General features: G+C 40.1%; 1 protein-coding gene across 4 annotated transcripts in view; it reads right to left on the bottom strand.

The window, feature by feature from the left end:
- Taf1 (TATA-box binding protein associated factor 1) overlaps positions 1-18,285 on the bottom strand; it is a 726,438-nt gene that overhangs the window by 649,545 nt on the left and 58,608 nt on the right. For 3 of the 4 annotated variants that reach the window (XM_081728611.1, XM_081728610.1, XM_081728612.1), the window contains exon 2: positions 16,608-16,960. In XM_081728611.1, the coding sequence (XP_081584737.1) occupies positions 16,608-16,938 (331 nt within the window). In that variant the 5' untranslated portion in view covers positions 16,939-16,960. Of the gene's footprint in view, positions 1-4,211; positions 4,317-16,607; positions 16,961-18,285 lie in introns of those variants that run through there. The other variant, XM_081728613.1, reaches the window with a different exon arrangement.

The raw sequence follows: 18,285 nt of genomic DNA, 5'->3' as shown, positions 1-18,285 counted from the left end.
CTCCCGCCGCGTGTGAAGTGCGAGCAGTGATAAAGTTTTTGAATGCACAGGGCATAGCACCAATCGAAATCCATCGTTAGCTGTGCCAGATCCATGGGCCTAACGGCATGAGCAACCAGTTCCTGCAGATTTTCCGCTTCTTATTGCACACTACTGTCACGGAGTGCCTGTTGATCAAGAAGTTTTGTGTTGAAGCAACTGACCCTAGAGCACAAAGCAAGGCGCACAGGGTCAGCATTGACATTTTTGCAACGATACAGCTGACGATGGATTTCAATCGGTGCTATGCCCTGTGCATTCAAGAACTTTATCACTGCTCGCACTTCACACGCGCCGGGAGCTGGAATAGGAACACCAATTTTTAATCACTGCCACGACACTACTGAGAGAATTAGGGAAGTTCTGCTGGCGCAAGCGCCATGTTAGGACCTTACTCTCTCACGTACACGCAGTCGCTTCGCGCATCATACGGTTTCCTAGCTATGGGACGCGTGGGAAACTTACTTTCTCTCGTACAAAATTTTGCTCAATATAATTCGGGAGAATGAATTATATATCGTATCTACATGAATCTTCCAATATTCAATATTCATTATTATTATTACTTCTATTGTTATTATTACGATTTAAGGTTTGAAATATTGGGCTCAACTGTGACCAACGCTCTCATTCATTAACTTAGGTAGCTGTCCAGTTTAATTTAGTGCGTTTCTTACATTCTACCTATATTCTTTAATGAGAGATGCAAACCGCTGTCTTTTTAGAACGATGATTTTTTCCCCCATATAAGCCAGATATTTGAAGAAAATAAATAAAAACAAATTTTTGCTTTTTTGATTTCTCATGATTTCCTTATTCTAGTACTACCTTCACTTTCCTGTAGTGGATTCCACAAGTAACGAAGTACCTTTACAAACATTTACTACTTATGAGTCCTATACCCAGTAAGGAGTTAGCTATCTTCATTCGTTTTCAAATTGGCAATTCATTGTTGACCACCAAGGATAAGTTACGAAACCCAACATATCACAAGTTATGTTGGTTGTCTAACCACCTTATCAAGTTTCTAAAATTTGTAAATCATTTATACGTGTTAGTTGAATTCAAACTTAGTAGACAAGAAAAAGTATCATAAACCAATAAACAGATACCTATTTTTGTTTTGGTATAGAATTTCGCTTTCATTTCGTTCTCCGTTTAGGAAACACTTTTCTGTTAGTTTTAGATATTCTATTAGATCCTAATATAAGTTCAGTTTACAAAATTGAAGTCATGATCGGCCATTTTGGACAGGATGTTAGTTTAATGATTATAGAATTTATTCGTTCTTGAGTGTTATGTTATGCCAATATATTTGAAATACGTAACTTGGATATAGTGTTTTTAACCTTCTCCTTTTTGATTTTTAACGGCCTCAATAAATGTTATATATATACAGACAGATGGATTAACTCGGGGTAACCTCCAACATAAAATGTGTCTTTAGCTTCAAAATCATTACTAACAGAATTTTTAAGTTTATGCATAATTTTGTTCAACTAAGTCTAAGTACTTCATTTTAAGAACAGTTATTGCTAACAGATAAATTTTCACTCAAACATTTTTGTCATTAAACATTGCTCGATTATCGGGCTTTTCAACCCAGAAGTCGCGACTCATAGGACAACATGGAGGTCACAAAGAGAGGCGATAAAGATAAATATAGTTACGATCTAGTAGCGGAAAATACATTTTGAATATTATTTTGAATTTCTAATTTGATAGGCATATTTTTATTCCCACAGCTATTATCAAATACAGCAAAGAATACTGAACAAAATTTTTACAAAGAATCGTTTAAGGAACAATTGGAATAAAAGATGGATTTCCAGCTGATTTTTCCATCTTTCTCCATATCTACATCTTGAAATTTACTATAATGAATATGATTATAATTGTAGTAAAAACATGTGTGAAAATACAGTAATGTGAGTATGACTGTCCAGTTCTACATTATAACACTGGATGGAAGACTCAGAGCCCCTTCTTATAGCCTTTTTTTTTTTTTTTTTTTTTAGTTGGCATTTATTAAATATGTTGTGATAACTGTTTGTGTGAATATTTACCTTTTACTTCATTAATGATGATAATTTCATTTACAATAACAAAAGACACGTTTGGTGTGGGGCGTGTTTCCCCTATCTCGAAATAAACTACAGTGAATCCCGATTATCCGAGTTTCGATTAACCGAGGTTCTGTGTTATCCGAGCTTAATCCAAACAAACAAACAAAATCTTTTGAAAACTAGTCTAGTTACAACATTAAGCGTCTGCAGGCTTTTATTTCAGCAACAAACCAAACATGAAGCTGGCGAAAAGATAACGACCCCGCCCGACGTTGCCACATTTAAGCAAGCGAGCTTTAATTGTTGCACAGCTTGAATTTCAGTTTTTGTGCCGATGTCATAAGAGGCGTATTTTTGTCTAGCTGTGTAAGCGGCCGTGAGTGTTTTTTCGAGTTCTCGTGATTCTTTATAGGGATAGCTGGAAAAAGAAAAATGTTGTTTTATCACCGGAAGATAACATTACTGCTATTAAACTATTAGATTGTGGTGAACCTATCAAAAAGATAGCAAGTGATTTACACGTTGGTGACTGGAGAAGGAAAAGAGTTTGAGCGTGATCGAGAAAGCACAGGAAGACGACACGGCAGCAGCTGAAATTATGATATTGCTGTAAAATACCATAACGCCAAGCCGTGTCGTAGGCCTTTTCGAGATCAAAGAAAATTGCTATCACATGCTCTTGATGGTGAAAGGCATCCTGGATAGCACTTTCTAGATGCACCAAATGATCAGTAGTTAAACGAAAACGTCGAAAGCCACACTGGGGATTAGAAATGAGGCCATGGTGTTCCAGAAACCAGACTAAGCGTGTATTGATCATCATCTCCAAAAGTTTACACAGACAGCTAGTCAAAGCGATCGGGCGATAGCTTCCACTAGACGTGGCAGTTTGGCAGGCTTCAAACTAGGAATAATGTATGCTTCACGCCAAGCAACAGGGAAGGAGTCTTCAAGCCAGATACAATCGTACAGATCAAGAAGATATTGCTTGCCATCGTCAGGAAGATGCCGGAGCATAGCATAACAGATGCCACCAGGGCCAGATGCCGTGTCCTTTGTAGAACGCAGAACAGCAACAAGTTCAGCAGCGGTAAAAGGCAGATTATAAGGTTCGGCATTCCAAGAGCGGAACTGAAGTGGCGTACGTTCAGTGCCTTGTTTCTGAGTGAGGAACTCGGCTAAGTAGTGAGTAGAACTGAAGACATCTGCAAAATGACGTCCTAACTCAGCAACAATTCTATCCTGATCAGTGACCAAGACACCACTGATGACTAGGGCAGGAACCGCAATAGAGGAAACATGCCCCTGGAGACGACGAATCTACGACCATACTGCTGTTATGGAACTGCCAGTAGTAAGAGAGGAAATTTAAGTGCGCCATCTATGACGTTTAGCTTTCTTAATCAGATAGCGAGCTCGAGCAGAAAAATATGAAATTGAGCCAAATTATCATCGGTAGCAGCAAGATGAAAAGTACGGAGTGCTCGACGTCGGGCCAGAATAGCGTCACAAATCTCCTCAGACCACCAGGGAACGGTGCGTTTACACCGGGAACCAGCATAGATGGGAATAGAGTCGTGTGCAGCTGCCAGTATGCCCTGCTGAAAGGTCTTACAATGATGATCAACAGAAAAACGGGGTTCTAGAATGAACTGGAAAGTTGTAGAAAAACGACCCCAATCAGATTTACGTAGATTATAGGTAGTGAAAGGAGCGGAAGTCCACTGACAATAATAGGAAAGTGGTCACTGTCACAGAGATCGTCATGCACGCGCCAAGTGAGGTGGGCACCAAGTTTAGGACTACAAATGCAGAGGTCCAAACGAGAGTAGGTACCAGTAGCAGTAGTAAAATGTGTAGGACTACCATCATTTAGGAGCAATAAGTTATTGTTGTCAAGGGAAGTGGCAATCTCTTGACCTCGAGGCTCATTACGAGGAGAGTCCCACAGTGCATGGTAGGAGTTAAAGTCACCCACAAACAAAAATGGGGATGGAAGCTTTCGGGCAATCAGTTCAAAATCGGCAGCAGTAAGGACGTCATGGCGCGTAAAGTAGACACAACAAAAAGTAACAGGTTGCCTTAAGAAGACACGAACAGCTGGAGATCACTGTTTACATGTAAGAGAGCAGAGTGGTAGGCATCAGACACCGACTGCCATACCACCTGCTGCACGACTTGCAGTAAGCCGATCATGACGATATAAAGTGTAACCACAGAGAACTGAGTTGCTAGTAGAGGTAAAATGCGTTTCCTGAAAACAGAATATGGTAGGATCAAACAATGTCAATAACTGCTTAAATTCCTCGTAGCGAGTGGAATAGCCATTCAAATTCCATTGCAGAAGAGACATGTTTAACAAGCGTCGAGAGCAAGAAGCAAGGTACTTGCACTTGCCTTTTTCCGGGCTTCCACAAGGAATCGAGCGCCTCCTCCACCATATCATTCACAAGAGACTCGTCATCACTAGACGGACTGTGTGATGTATGCTTCTGTTTGTTCGCCCCAGGTGGGCTAGAAGACTGGGTTAGTAAAGATTTCTTCGGTTGCTTGGCAGAAGTAGCTGTGGAGATGGAAGCAGCCTTGGAAGCCTGAGCCTGGAGCTGTTTTTTCCGTTCCTTCTTAGTGAGTGGTTTGGTAAGAAGCTGGCTGTTGGACTGCGTCAAAAACTGGGCTATGGACTGACTAGGGACAGTCGAGGTGGAGCCCGCAGCCGGAGCGGCAGGAGGCTGAGAAGCAGGAATTGAATTAACGATTCGTGGAGACGAAGGATCATTCGATGTAGGCGTAGGCTGCAAAGCGGAAGATGACCTGTGCTTCGTGCGGTATAGTCATGAGTTCACAGAGGAAGCAGTAGCACGGGACGAATTGGAAGAGACGGGCACACTGGAAATCGCAAGATCGGTCTGGGTAGATGAATCGACTGTCTGAGTACCTTGTTGATTTTCAGAAGGGAAGAGAAACTAGTGCCAAAGGTAACCTTCGGGTTAGCCGTCGTTTAACCTCAGCTGCTGATATCTTCTCTAAGACTATCAGTTCACGAATCTTTTTCTCAGCCACAAAATGAGGTCAGTCGCGTGACCAAGCTGGATGACCACTTTTAGTTAGCGCACTTCGTTGAAGCCGCACATGGGACCTGAGCATGAACTGCTGAACTACAATTGCCACAGATGGTAAAGGCATTACAGGAAGGGGCTGAATAGCCAAAATGTTGACAATTAAAGCACCGTAAGGGTAATGGTATGTACGGCCGGATCTTCAAGCGGTGGTAAACTACGCTCAAATGCGTCGGAAGGTTAGGTAGATCAAAAGTGAGGATATAAGATTCCGTGGGCAGCACTGTGCTATTCTTCTTCGTGGCGGTTCGATGTACATCAGTAACATGGCTATATTTAAGTTCGGCACATATTTCATCCTCTTGTAACTCTTTCAAATCAAAGCACGTGATAATTCCCTTGCTGGTGTTGAGTTGACGGTGGACCTCAGCTACCACAGGGACAGGGCCTAAATTAGTACAGGATAATAATAGGCGAGATTGCTTATCTGAAACTGTTTGCACCAGTAATGTGCCACTCCTTAGTTTGCGAATATGGCCGGGTGGAAAGGTTCCTGTGGCTATATGGTGTAATTGTCGATGTATAACAAATGGTGATAATTTACTAAGGGATCCAGTTGTATCAGTAGATTTATCCTTAATTATTAAGTATCTTGGTAGGGTACCAAGTTTTTCCTCATTATTACGGATCGGGCCAGTATCCGTGTTGGGTGGTTGATGCAGATCCATAATTTAAGAAAGCCCAAAATCCCCTCGTCTTCTCCGTCCCGGTTCGAAGCGGCCAACGAGGCTTGCAGGTCCTACCTGCATGACCCTTGTCAGCAAGCTAAGCTGTGACACCAAGTCAAAATGACAAGGAGGCAGAGCCACTTGCACCGCCGACTGATGGGTACTCTTGAGAGGATCCACGTCCCACCGTGTGAGGGGAGGAACCAATGGTTCATTGCAGATTCACGCACCGCAGACTACCAGCATTTCCTTTCAGGGCATCAGTCCTTCCGGTCCTACTGGGTGCGCATGCGCTTCACTCTTCCGTCGAATGGCCCCGAGTCCTAGCGTCATCCAATCAAATCCATAGAGTAGAAACAAGTCCACAGCGAGGTTGTCGTCTAAGAAGAGTCCACATCCGAGACTTATATTTTCACTACGGTCGATCACAGGTTTTAAATGCCGGGTGATCAGCCCGGCACAACCCCCAACCTGGAGGATTAGTAGCTGATTGCAATTCCGAAGAACTGGGCGATGGGGGCGCCACATCCCAACGCCGAAGCGTTCTCGATGTCTCACGGGTAAACGCCTGAGGGAATATTTTGCCTCCCTTAACATAATTAATTCATGGATCATGAACACGTCACGACCAATATTGTGGAATACCATCTGGGCTCTCGAAGCCCCAGCACAAGCCCACGATCGAAGCCATTTAGTAGCACAACAGACATTCGCTGGCAGTCTTGGAAATGTACACAACGACTGCGATCAACACACAACGTATCAGTATACCAAACTACTATTAGGTTGGTGCAACTGAAATATCCGCTTTAATGTCAGGTGGGAAATTCACTTTAACAATATAACACAGGTAGGACTAAAGTTAAGCATCCACCGTCACATACTCAGTACATGTCCTCCAAATGTGCTGGGGTATCCAGACAGTTAGTATGTAGTGCGTTCCCTAACAAGATATGAAAATACACCACAGAGAACACACAACTGCGAGTGGTTTTCCTTCACGAATTCAAATTGGGGCATTCCGTACAGCAAGCCACAAAAGTTGTGTATTTGGGCCATGAATGGTGAATGAACACACAGTTTGCAGTTGCTTTGTCACATTTTGTTGAGGCGACACAGCACTGCAAAATGAAACTCGTGGACTTACCAATATCATATTCGAATGAGCTTCTCAAGAACATCGTGGAAGTGTTCATGTGATTGCACACGAGTTAGGCATACACCAATTCACTGTCGTTTGGCGGATCCGTGCAATCGGTAGTATGAAAAAGTTGGGACTCATTAGTGACACATGGGTTGATTCCCGATAACAAGAATCATCGTCGTCTGGGGGGGGAGGGGGTAAGCAGTTCTCCGAATACAAGGAATAAACGGGAAAGTTTCCGGAATGGTTTTGTCACTTCAGATGAAAAATGGAATTGTTGTGACAATTGTAAACGGTCAACACACTGGCTGAATCGTAATCAACGTCCAGGACGTTTTCATAATTTACCTCTCGACCCACAAAATGTGTTGTTCCTGGTAGAGTGGCTTATGGTTGGAGTAATTCATCATGTGTTTCTCACGCGAAGTGAAACTATCCAGGCAGATTTTAGTGTTGAACTTCATGGAATGTACCACAAACTTGTCCGCAAGTATCTAACAATGATAAACTGAGATGGTGTCCTCATGTTGCACAACAAAAGCAAAGAATGGTGCAGGCTCTCCATGAGTTGCAGTATCAACTCACCTTATGCTCAGATATCTCTCCCACTGATTACCACCTCTTCTGGCATCTAGATCACTTCTTGGGTGGGATGACCTTCCCTTATGATCAGGCAGTTGAACGTGCTGCTGAGGACTTCTTCGCTTCGCACACTTCTTTCCTCAAGGAATTCAATTATTGATTGAGCGATGACAAAGTGTATGGTTGCAGACGGCAATTATTGTGATGAGTCAAGGTTGAAGTTCTCATCTCATCTCATATTATATTAGATTAGATTAGATTTATTTGGCCTTTGGAAATAGCACAAGCGGCAGACTGTCCACAACAAACTCTCATATCCTATGCTCGAACCAGAAACACCCTGCGCCAGAGGTAAGCGTACTACCACTGAGTCACTATCCGTCCTTGATGCAAATTTCGTTCGAATTAGATAATGTATCTGGGGTGTTCTGAAAGACATTTCTACCAGCGTATATTTCGATCTTATATACAGGGTTTGTCCGGAAAGTAATAGGACTGAGTCGATTTAAAAAAAATTTATTGAGCCAATCCTTACAATTCTTTAAAAACTTTCAAAATAGGCTCCTTCTGCGTCGATGCAGCGCTGCCAGCGCGATTTCCAAGCATTGAAAGCGTCACGGAAGTCATTCTCCGGAATAGCCTTGAGAGCCGCGGTGCAAGCTGCTTGGATCCCCTCTGTCGTCTCAAAATGCTTGCCTTTCATCGGGCGTTTCAGGCGAGGAAACGAAAAGAAGTCCGGGGACCACATCTGGGCTGTAGGGCGGCTGCGGAAGCGTTGGGATACCGGCCTTGGTCAGGTAGCTGTTCACAAGAAAGGCGGTGTGAGCCGGGACGTTGTCGTGGTGCAGCTTCCAGTCGGCTCCGATGTCTGGTCGGACCCGATTGACCCTTCGTTTGAGTCTCTTGAGCACTTCCACGTAAAACTTAGCCTTGACGGTTTGACCAGGAGGAACAAATTCATGGTGGACGATGCCTTTGATGTCAAAAAAGACAATAAGCATCGTTTTCACTTTGGATTTGCTCTTTCTTCCCTTTTTTGGGCGAGGAGATGCCGGCGTGTGCCACTCGGAAGATTGCCTCTTTGTCTCGGGATCATACTCAAAGATCCATGATTCGTCACCTGTGATTACGTTATTCAAAAATTGGGGGTCACTTTCACACATGTTCAAATTTTCTTGGCACAATTCCACTCGCAGCAATTTCTGGTCGTCAGTGAGCACTTTTGGGACAATCTTCGCGCACACCTTGCGCATGTTCAAATGTTCCGTCACAATTTCATGAACCACAGTTTTTGGTAAATTTAACATCTGGGCAATTAAACGAATACTTAGTCGACGGTCTGAGTTCAAAACTTCGCGCACACGAGTCACATTGTCGGTGTTTGTCGAAGTCAAAGGTCTTCCAGCACGGTCTTCATCGGCGACCTCTTCCCGGCCCTCCGAAAATGCCTTGTGCCACCGAAACACACCACTTCTTGCTAAAGCATCATCTGGGTAAGCCTGCTTGATCATATCAAACGTCTCTGTCGCAGATTTACCGAGTTTAACACAGAATTTAATCGCGTACCTCTGCTCTAACGAACGCTGCATTTTTGGCTTGCACCACTCACAGAAACACGTCGCGCGAAAAAGCCTGTCCTGACTCTCCGTGTGTTCGGAGACAACTGACCAGCCGCTCGTTCGTTAGCTAGGAACGCCCTCTACCGGATCCAGTCGGTGCGCGCACGCTCCGAAGTACAGTCATGGCTGAATAAAATCAGTCCTATTACTTCCCGGACAAACCCTGTACATATATTTCCTTTTTCTTCCTTCTTTCAAGAGCAATATTCAATACAATGAAACAATTTCAGAAGTGAGAGTTAATGGCAACCTACGGACAAATCATCAATTACAGTCATTAACAAAATGTGTAATTATAATTATGAGTACCTGTACTATGAGAAAATCATATAATTTAAACAGCAAATACAGCAGAAAACAAATTTGGGAAAAGGTTAGGTATGGTGAAAGGATTTGTAAACAGATACATAAATAACTTTTCGCATGGTTTAAATTCCTGTAGTTATGTCTTTATCTTCCACTAATAAACTGATGAAAAATGAACACCCAGAAACCATGGTTTAATGCGAATAAAATGTTACACTCATACCCTACACTGTACATTATCATGCGTAAAGGGTCCTACACCTATCCACATATTGACAGGATTGTACAGGGTTGTAAACAGTCAACATCAGTAGCTAGTACCCTCATCTAGCTTTAATGCAAGTGATATTCCACACTCTTCTTCCAGCCGGTGGCGCAGTTGATCAAATTTAGAAAGCAGAACTGCAGACCAGATGGCATGTAGTTCGAATCACATATATTCAGTACGATTTGGTAATCGTGCAAATTAGGGGAATGTGACACACGCCTTGGACAGCGCGCTGGATAACACGACTAATGTGTGAGTCGGTATTATCCTGTTAGAAGAGCACTTCTCTTTGATGTGCAAGACAATGTAACAGAACGGGCTGGATGTACGCTGCACTGGTTCATGTTTCCTGTATGAACATCAGAGGCGAACTGTCAAAGTAAGTTATAGCTCCCCACGCCACAATGTCTGGTACTGGTTCTGAGTGTCACTGTCGTACGCACTGGGGAAGGTACCCCTTATCCGGTGAACGTCAAATCTACAACCATCACTAGAACTACAGCACAACTGACTCTCATCCCTGAACAAAATGCTGATTCATTTTCGCGACAGTATGGAAGGTAGACTCCACAGTGCCGAGGTGTGAGGGGAAGTCTGGCGAGCGGTACGCATGATCGTAGTTCTGCGTACAGAAAAAAATAATGAATTGGTTTGTTGGAAGTTTAACGTCCCCTTTGAAGTACAGATGATACATTCGACGTGGATTTTCTGTTTAACGTTGAACCCAATCACTCCGGTTCTCACCAAAAAATCGAGTCCGAGTTACTGGAGCAAGATAGTTCTATTTGACATCTTGTGTGCAACGCAGGCAGGGTTTGAAAAAAAAAAAAAAAAAACTAGGTGTTTTTTGAAAGAAAAACAACCCACCAGGACCCATAGGGGGTTTTTCGGGTATTTTCGGATTTAATTGTTTTTTTGTTTTTTCGAAATATTTCAATGTCTTTGGGGTAAAAGTGTTAAAATGTGATTTATATTTCAAGATTGTCATTGTCACAATTTGCAACAATTTTCTATTCACTGCTGTTTTGAAAAGATGACCGCCATTTTGAAATATTACATTGGATCACCGAGAAAATCTATAGCAAATTTTGAATGTCTCGGGCTTGTACTCTGAAACTTTAAACTTAAAAGACCGAAAGTTGTAACCTGTAGTATGTATGGTACAGGCAGACACACGAACAAATGTAGATCGAGTCATTCTAGGAGCCTCAGTGACGTTCGCCAAATATGGATACCAAATATATCAATTTCAAACAATGATATAATTCATGTTTTATAAAATAAATGTTTTAAAATGTCTTATATGAAATAAATATTTTCCGACGTAAAACACATGGTTTTGTTGAATTTCACTTCCGATACTTTGTGCGTTCAATTACGGGAATTTCCCGAGCACTTGTTGCAAGACTGTTCTTTCCCGAAAACTAATGTAAAACAATTAACAAAGATATAATTCATATTTTATAAAGTAAATGTTTCAAAATGTCTTAAATGAAATTAAATATCTTCCAGAATAAAATAAATAGTTTTATTCTTGAAGTATTTCTTTCCAATGCTTTGTGCGTTCAACTGCGGAATTTTCCCGAGCACTTCTTTCACGACGGGTTTTTCTCGAAAATGTAGCTTTCTTTACTATACACCGAAACTTCCACTAGTACAGAAGTTTGAATTTAGCACTTGAAATAGAAAGCGTTACGTAGTCTTCGGAACTCCGAGCATTAAGCTTTACAAATTTCACAAGAATTTTTACGTTATTGCTGGTATTAATTCTACAGAATGCTTATTTGAAGAGTAGCAACAAATGACCGAACTAAACTGTTGTGGTTGGAAAACCAAATTTTACTGAAGACTACTTGTATTACCATCAAAGGTAAGAAATAATATTAAAAGTTTTAATAATGTATTTACATATTTACTGGTAGAACCGACACCTATAGCCTTAAACCCGTCAAACATATGAGCGATAACATCCCTCGGCGTCGCCAAGTCGGCGAGCACACAATTCATGGAAAGTATTTTTTTTTTAAATATAAAATTGCATATTTTACTTTAAATAGGCTGTAAGCATAAGCCATACATTAATTTGTTTTTTAATTATCGCAAGCTAAGGTAAGTATTTTTATTCATTCAGTGCATTCAGAACTTTATAAAGGTCTTCTGTTGAATATTGTTATATACCTTAACATGAAAGCATCTAATTCGCCCAAGAAAAGTTCAAAATGTGATAAAAATCACTTTTAATGTGATCACCTTAGTTGTACCAATAATAAACTGTTTTTTTTTTTTTATTTTTCTTTTTTTCAGGTGGGTCCAATCCGAAAAAAACCCTTTAGGCAAACCCTGGATGTAGGTCTTAGTATGTGATGTGGCTGCCATATAATCCATCCGTATGACACTAATTCGATATCAGTCTGACGTGAGCCTGCATCTTTTCTCGGATCGGCAGAAACACATCGATGAAAAATACATTTTCTGTGCAACATTCCACGCGCTTTCAGCAGGCCTATAAGATGCTCTCATTCAAACGTCATTAACAGCAAGAACTGAACTCACGTATGTTTTCCTGACATGTCCCCCATGTTTACCTCGACACTGACTCACAGTATGATGCTGGAAACAATCGATCAATCTTTGACAAGTCACCAACTGTTGCTACCAGTTTAGTCTGAAAAACAGTACTCGTATCCTACACTGCATCAATAGTGCGAACCAGCTGATTTTCGCATGTAGAATCCAGTACCAGTAATATACAAATACGGTGTTCCTTCCGGGTGTTCATTTTACACTAGGGCCATTCCATATGAAATCAACAAATCAAGGTGGCTCATATGTTTCAGATTTTTTCAAATTTTCTACAAATGCTGTGGTACCGAAACATAACACACCTGTAAAATTTTACAGCTTTACCTCAAAGCGGACTCCTGTAGGAGCCATTCGAAATTTGGGGATTTTGTGCAAAAAAACACCTAAGTCCGCCCATGACTTAACGTATTGAAACCGCTAGATCTCTGCATATATTGAAGCAATTTGAAAATGGTTTTCATTAAAACAATCTTAGAATTTGTAGCATTTAAATCATTGTAGTAATTAACTGCCCAAGTGGGGTTAAGCATATAAATTTCACTATCAAAGAGAAAAAAAGAAGAAAAAATAATGTCAAAATTTGGCAATTATTTCTGAAAAAGGTCCACCTAACATCAACCTCAAATTTTCAGAATAAGTAGTTCTGGTATTCCTCTAAAACATATAGAAAATTAGGAGGGTGTTTTTTGATATGTTCAAGAAAAAAAATCATGACCGTAAGTTGAGGGCTGACTTAGGCACTTTTTGCACAAAACTCTCAAATTTCCAATTATTGTTTCTAGTTTTCCATGCTGAAAATGTTTATTAACTGTGAAGACTGAGGTGATTTAATAAATGAATTGTGCCAGAAATTTGAAACTTCAAGTGCAAAGGACTCAGATTCTGTCATTAATTCAAAAACTGTGGACTATTAAGAAAACTGAGGCGTTGGATGATAAAGTAGCGTAAGTCACTTTTGAAACATTTTGATATATTGAGACTTACGCCACTTTGCCATGGAGGGTAATCGTGAATTCGAATTTAAGACGTTCTTTATGCTTCTATCTCTTGGCCTCTTGTTAACTCTGAGATACGCAATTTGCATTCCAACAGGTTATGGTTTCAAGTTCAGGGAAATGGTTTTGGTTTCAAGTTCATTCTCAACCTTTTGGAATATACTACCGAGATCCCTTAACTTCTGTTATCAAATGTCTCATTATATTATGTCAGTGATATGTTAAAGCACGATACAGTAACATATACTTACATTTTATACTTTCCAAGTTATTGTTTTGAACTACGTTAACAATGTTTTTCCTCAGATTAAACACTAAATATATATGTATGGGATGCCGAAATGTCTAACGAGACATGCTAGTTTTCAGAGGCCACTGGATAACCGAATTGTTACTGTTACCGATTTCTTCGAATTTTGTCAAACCATAACCAATGTTGAACTTTTTTTTGTCACGGAAGATGTTGAAAACGTTCGTCCATTGCTTCAAAAGAGAAAGTCATCATTATAAACACATCAGCCTGTCAAAACTTGAACCCAATCGTGTATCTTCTTCAAAGACAACGTTTACTCTAAATACTCGAGCAGAATCAAAAGACATTAACCTTTCGTGAAAGCAATTTATTGCATTCATTTATGAAGAGAAATGGTGAATTGGAAAAATAGCTGAGAATTCACAGGAACGTGACTGTAATATGAATTTCCTTCATATCCATGGACCCAAGAAAAAACTTTTCTCGTCAAAAACACCTGACACATGCTGGATTTCGTATGAAAGCTGTATCATTAATATCGGAGTATCCAGTACTTTAACTGGTACTGGCAGAAAATATAGCATTTCTGAAGAAGAAATTCAAGCTATTGAGAAGACGTTGTTTGAAATTGGCGATAAGAGATCTTAGGCTCAATATTTCAAATTGCTCATAATCAACCTAACATGTAAATGTTATATGTGTACTATGTGATGATAGTTCACTATTGTTCAATGTTTCTTTTGATAAAACAATCAAACAGCACTATATAGACTGCGTAATAGGCAGATATTGTTTTAAAATAACTTTATAAATTACCTTTAAGCTAAGAGTTTCGACTTTTTTTCACAAAAATCATCAACCATTGTACAATCCGTGGCAAAAAACCTGCAACATGAGAATGTAAGTTTATTGTGAAACTACGCCTAACAGCACAGGGAATGAACATAACGTCTAACTGGAACGAATCACGCCAGGATAAACCTCGGGCTCCTCCCGTGCACACTTATTTTGGAGCAAAAGACTTCGTCATTTCACAATAAACGTATATGCTCATGTTGCAGGTTTTTTGCCGCGGATTGTACAAGGACAAACTTAGCCATGTAAGTCGTAATGTTAATAGAAAATTAAATAATATTAGACTTTATTTATTACTTTCTTCAACATATCAAAAAACACTCTGCTAATTTTTATATATATATATAATAAAGAGGAACACTAGAACTACTTATTTCTAAAATTTGAGTTTGGTGTTGGGTGGGCCTTTTCCAGAAATAACTGAAAAATTTTCACATTATTTTCTCTTCATTTTTTCTCTTTGAAGGTTAACGAGGAAACGGTCTCAAGTGTAAACAACCGATTTGGCTGGGGTCCGGATATGTGTTACGGGAGACCAAAGTAGGAGACACATATTTTGGTGTTTGGGCCCATATGCAGAAATTTCCGAAATACGGGGCCCCAAAGTGGCCCTAGATGCTATAACTAGTAAGCGAATGACGTTACTTGTACACAGCAGATTTCGCTGGGTTCCGGATATGTGTTACGGAAGACCAAAGTAAGAGAGACGTATTTTGGCGTTTGGGCCCATACGCAGAAATTTCCGAAATACGGGGCCCCAAAGTGGCCCTAGATGCTATAACTAGGAAGCGAATGACGTTACTTATACAAAACCGATTTGGCTGGGGTCCGGATATGTGTTACGGGAGTCCAAAATAGGAGACACGTATTTTGGCGTTTGGGCCCATATGCAGAAATCTCCGAAATACGGGGCCCCAATGTGGCTCTACATGCTATAGCTAGGAAGCGAACGACGTTACTTGTACACAACCGATTTGGCTGGGGTTCGGATATGTGTTATGGGAGACCAAAGTAGGAAGACAATTATTTTGGCGTTTGGGCCCATACGCAGAAATTTCCGAAATACGGGGCTCCAAAGTGGCCCTACATGCCATAACTAGGAAGCGTATAACGTTACTGGTACAGAATGTTGGCTTGGGTTGGAATATGTTGCAATATATCCAAAAGTATGAGATTTGTGTTTGTTGTTAGGTCCCATAGAAAAGAATGTCAAATATACTGAGTCCCATATTGCTAGATTTTCAATAAGGCCATAAAGTTGGCGTATGTGGTACCCCTGTAATTCTGAACAGATGCTCATCTGGCACGAGCCGTCGAGGGGGGATCTGCTGACCACGAGGGTGTCAACAGGGCGAAAGAACGTTTGCGTTTTTCGCTTGTATTTCTATGGCTAGGATGTGTAGAAACCGGGCGGAACACTTTTGTGCAAGAGAGTGAACATTAATATTTAATTGATACGGCGTGTGTTGTCAGGAAACCGGGCAGAGTGGCGGAAGTAAAGTTTGCTGGCTTGTCAGGTTTGGACGGAAGAAAAACTACATCTCCTCGACTTTGCCTTATGGTCTTCCGTAACACATATCCGAACCCCAGCCAAATCGGTTGTGTACAAGTAACGTCTTTGGGGCCTCGTATTTCGGAAATTTCTGCGTATGGGCCCAAACGCCAAAATACGTGTCTCCTACTTTGGTCTCCCGTAACACATATCCGGAACCCAGCGAAATTGGTTGTGTACATGTAACGTCGTTCTCTTTCTAGTTATAGCATGTAGGGATACTTTGGGGCCCCGTATTTCGGAAATTTTTGCGTAGGGGCCCAAACGCCAAAATACGTGTCTCCTACTTTGGTCTCCCGTAACGCATATCCGAAGTCCGTAGGCGGACTTAGGTGTTGTTTTGCACAAAATCTCCAAATTTCGAATGGCTCCTACAGGAATTCGCTTTAAGGTAAAGGAGTAAAATTTTGCAGGTGTGTTATGTTTGGGTACCACCACATTTGTAGAAAATTTGAAGAAAATCTGAATCATATGAGCCACATTTTAGTTTCAAATTTGGTGATTTCATATGGAATGACCCACTAGTGTATAAAGATATATCATAAAGCAACCATAACTTACCATCACTGTTTACATCTTCGGAATTCACACAACGTGAGTAGTTACGACTTCCTTGAGATTTATGAGAACTGTCTTTTTGTTCTCTATAATCGCTTCTGAACTCATCCTCAGAATCACTTTCACTTTGTCCTTTGTGCTTATCTTCTTGAATTACCTCCTTCAATATATCATTAAAGCCCAGCTTATTCAAAGATGACAAATGACGTTTAGATTCACTGTCCAGCACGTCGTCTTCCAGTTGTCCTGACTCATCAATATTTCCAAAGAGGAATCCCGTAAGTTGAGTAACAGCATCTGCAGTATCGTCATGTTCATTATCGCTGTCTGCCATGGTATTTTTTTAAGTGTTTCACCTACATACAAATAAACAATATATATATATTAAACTCTGCAAGAAAATGTCTTCACATTGAAAGTATATAAATAGATGAGCTAATTAAACATAATACAATAATACTCTTATGTCTTATGTAAGAAATATAACTTGGATGTTCCATACCCAACATTATTCTATTTTATTTCTGACACTTCACAATAAAAACCTTACTACTTTGGTACTCTAAGCAATTAGCCGGCCCGTGTAATAACAACACTTGTTACTCCTCCTTCGCTAGAAAAAGCACACTTAAAAAATCACTATTTTAGATGTGTTAATCCGTCGTAAATTTAATATCGTTAATGACAATATAGAATTCACTGCATCACAATAATAATAATAATAATAATAATAATAATAATAATAATAATAATAATAATAATAATAATAATAATAATAATAATGAGGATGACGATAAACAGAGGCATATTCCAAGGCGATTCTCGCAGTGCCCTACGGTTCCGCATAGCTCTCAACCCTCTCAGTAGATCATTAGCAAACACGTCTTACGGCTTTAAGGTAAAACCACGCAACAAATCTTGTAAACAAATATTTGCTATACATGGATGACCTAAAACTCTACGCCAATTCTCCAAACTAACTACACGAATTACTAGAAATAATAGCACTTTTTAGCTCTGACATCTGAATCTAGGAATTAACATATGTAAGTCAGTACATCTGCAAAGATGGAAAATAGCTAACACTGAAGGATTCCCAATTGATGAACATCAAAAAAATAGAAAACTTAAACGACGGAGAACATTACAAATGCCTAGAAATACTGAAGTTTCGAGGTATTGAACACAACAGAATGAAACGCATATTGCAGAAAGATTTCCAGTCAAGAATTAATGCGAATATTTAGAACTCAGCATACCAATGTTAACAAAGTTAAAGCCATCAACACTTTTGCAACACGCCTCATTACTAGAATCCGGATTTTTATGTAATATCAACCCCCTAAATATGTACATAAATATGTAACAAAAATCGCTTAAAAATGTAAGAAATATGTAATATTATATAAGAATATGTAATATTACATATTTATGAAAACGTAATATTAACACGCGTATGAGTATGCAATATTTAAACGAATTATGAAAATAAAAAGGAAAATCTACTACACTTTATCCTGCTTAATGCAAGTCCCCCAATGAGGTGAAATGCTTGAACAGCTGAGACAGCCATACATCACTGACGTGACTGATGCAGGATAATAAAAATCAGACGCGAATGAAGGAAGATGTGAATCGACTAGAGAGAAACAGGAAAGCCCCGAGAAAAGCAATGCATACG

Source organism: Thermobia domestica, chromosome 10 (genome assembly GCF_964235325.1).
Source record: "Thermobia domestica chromosome 10, izTheDome1.hap1.1, whole genome shotgun sequence".
Classification (NCBI taxonomy): domain Eukaryota; kingdom Metazoa; phylum Arthropoda; class Insecta; order Zygentoma; family Lepismatidae; genus Thermobia; species Thermobia domestica.
The sequence above is the reverse complement of the archived record's forward strand: the minus strand, read 5'-3'. Positions and strand labels throughout refer to the sequence as shown.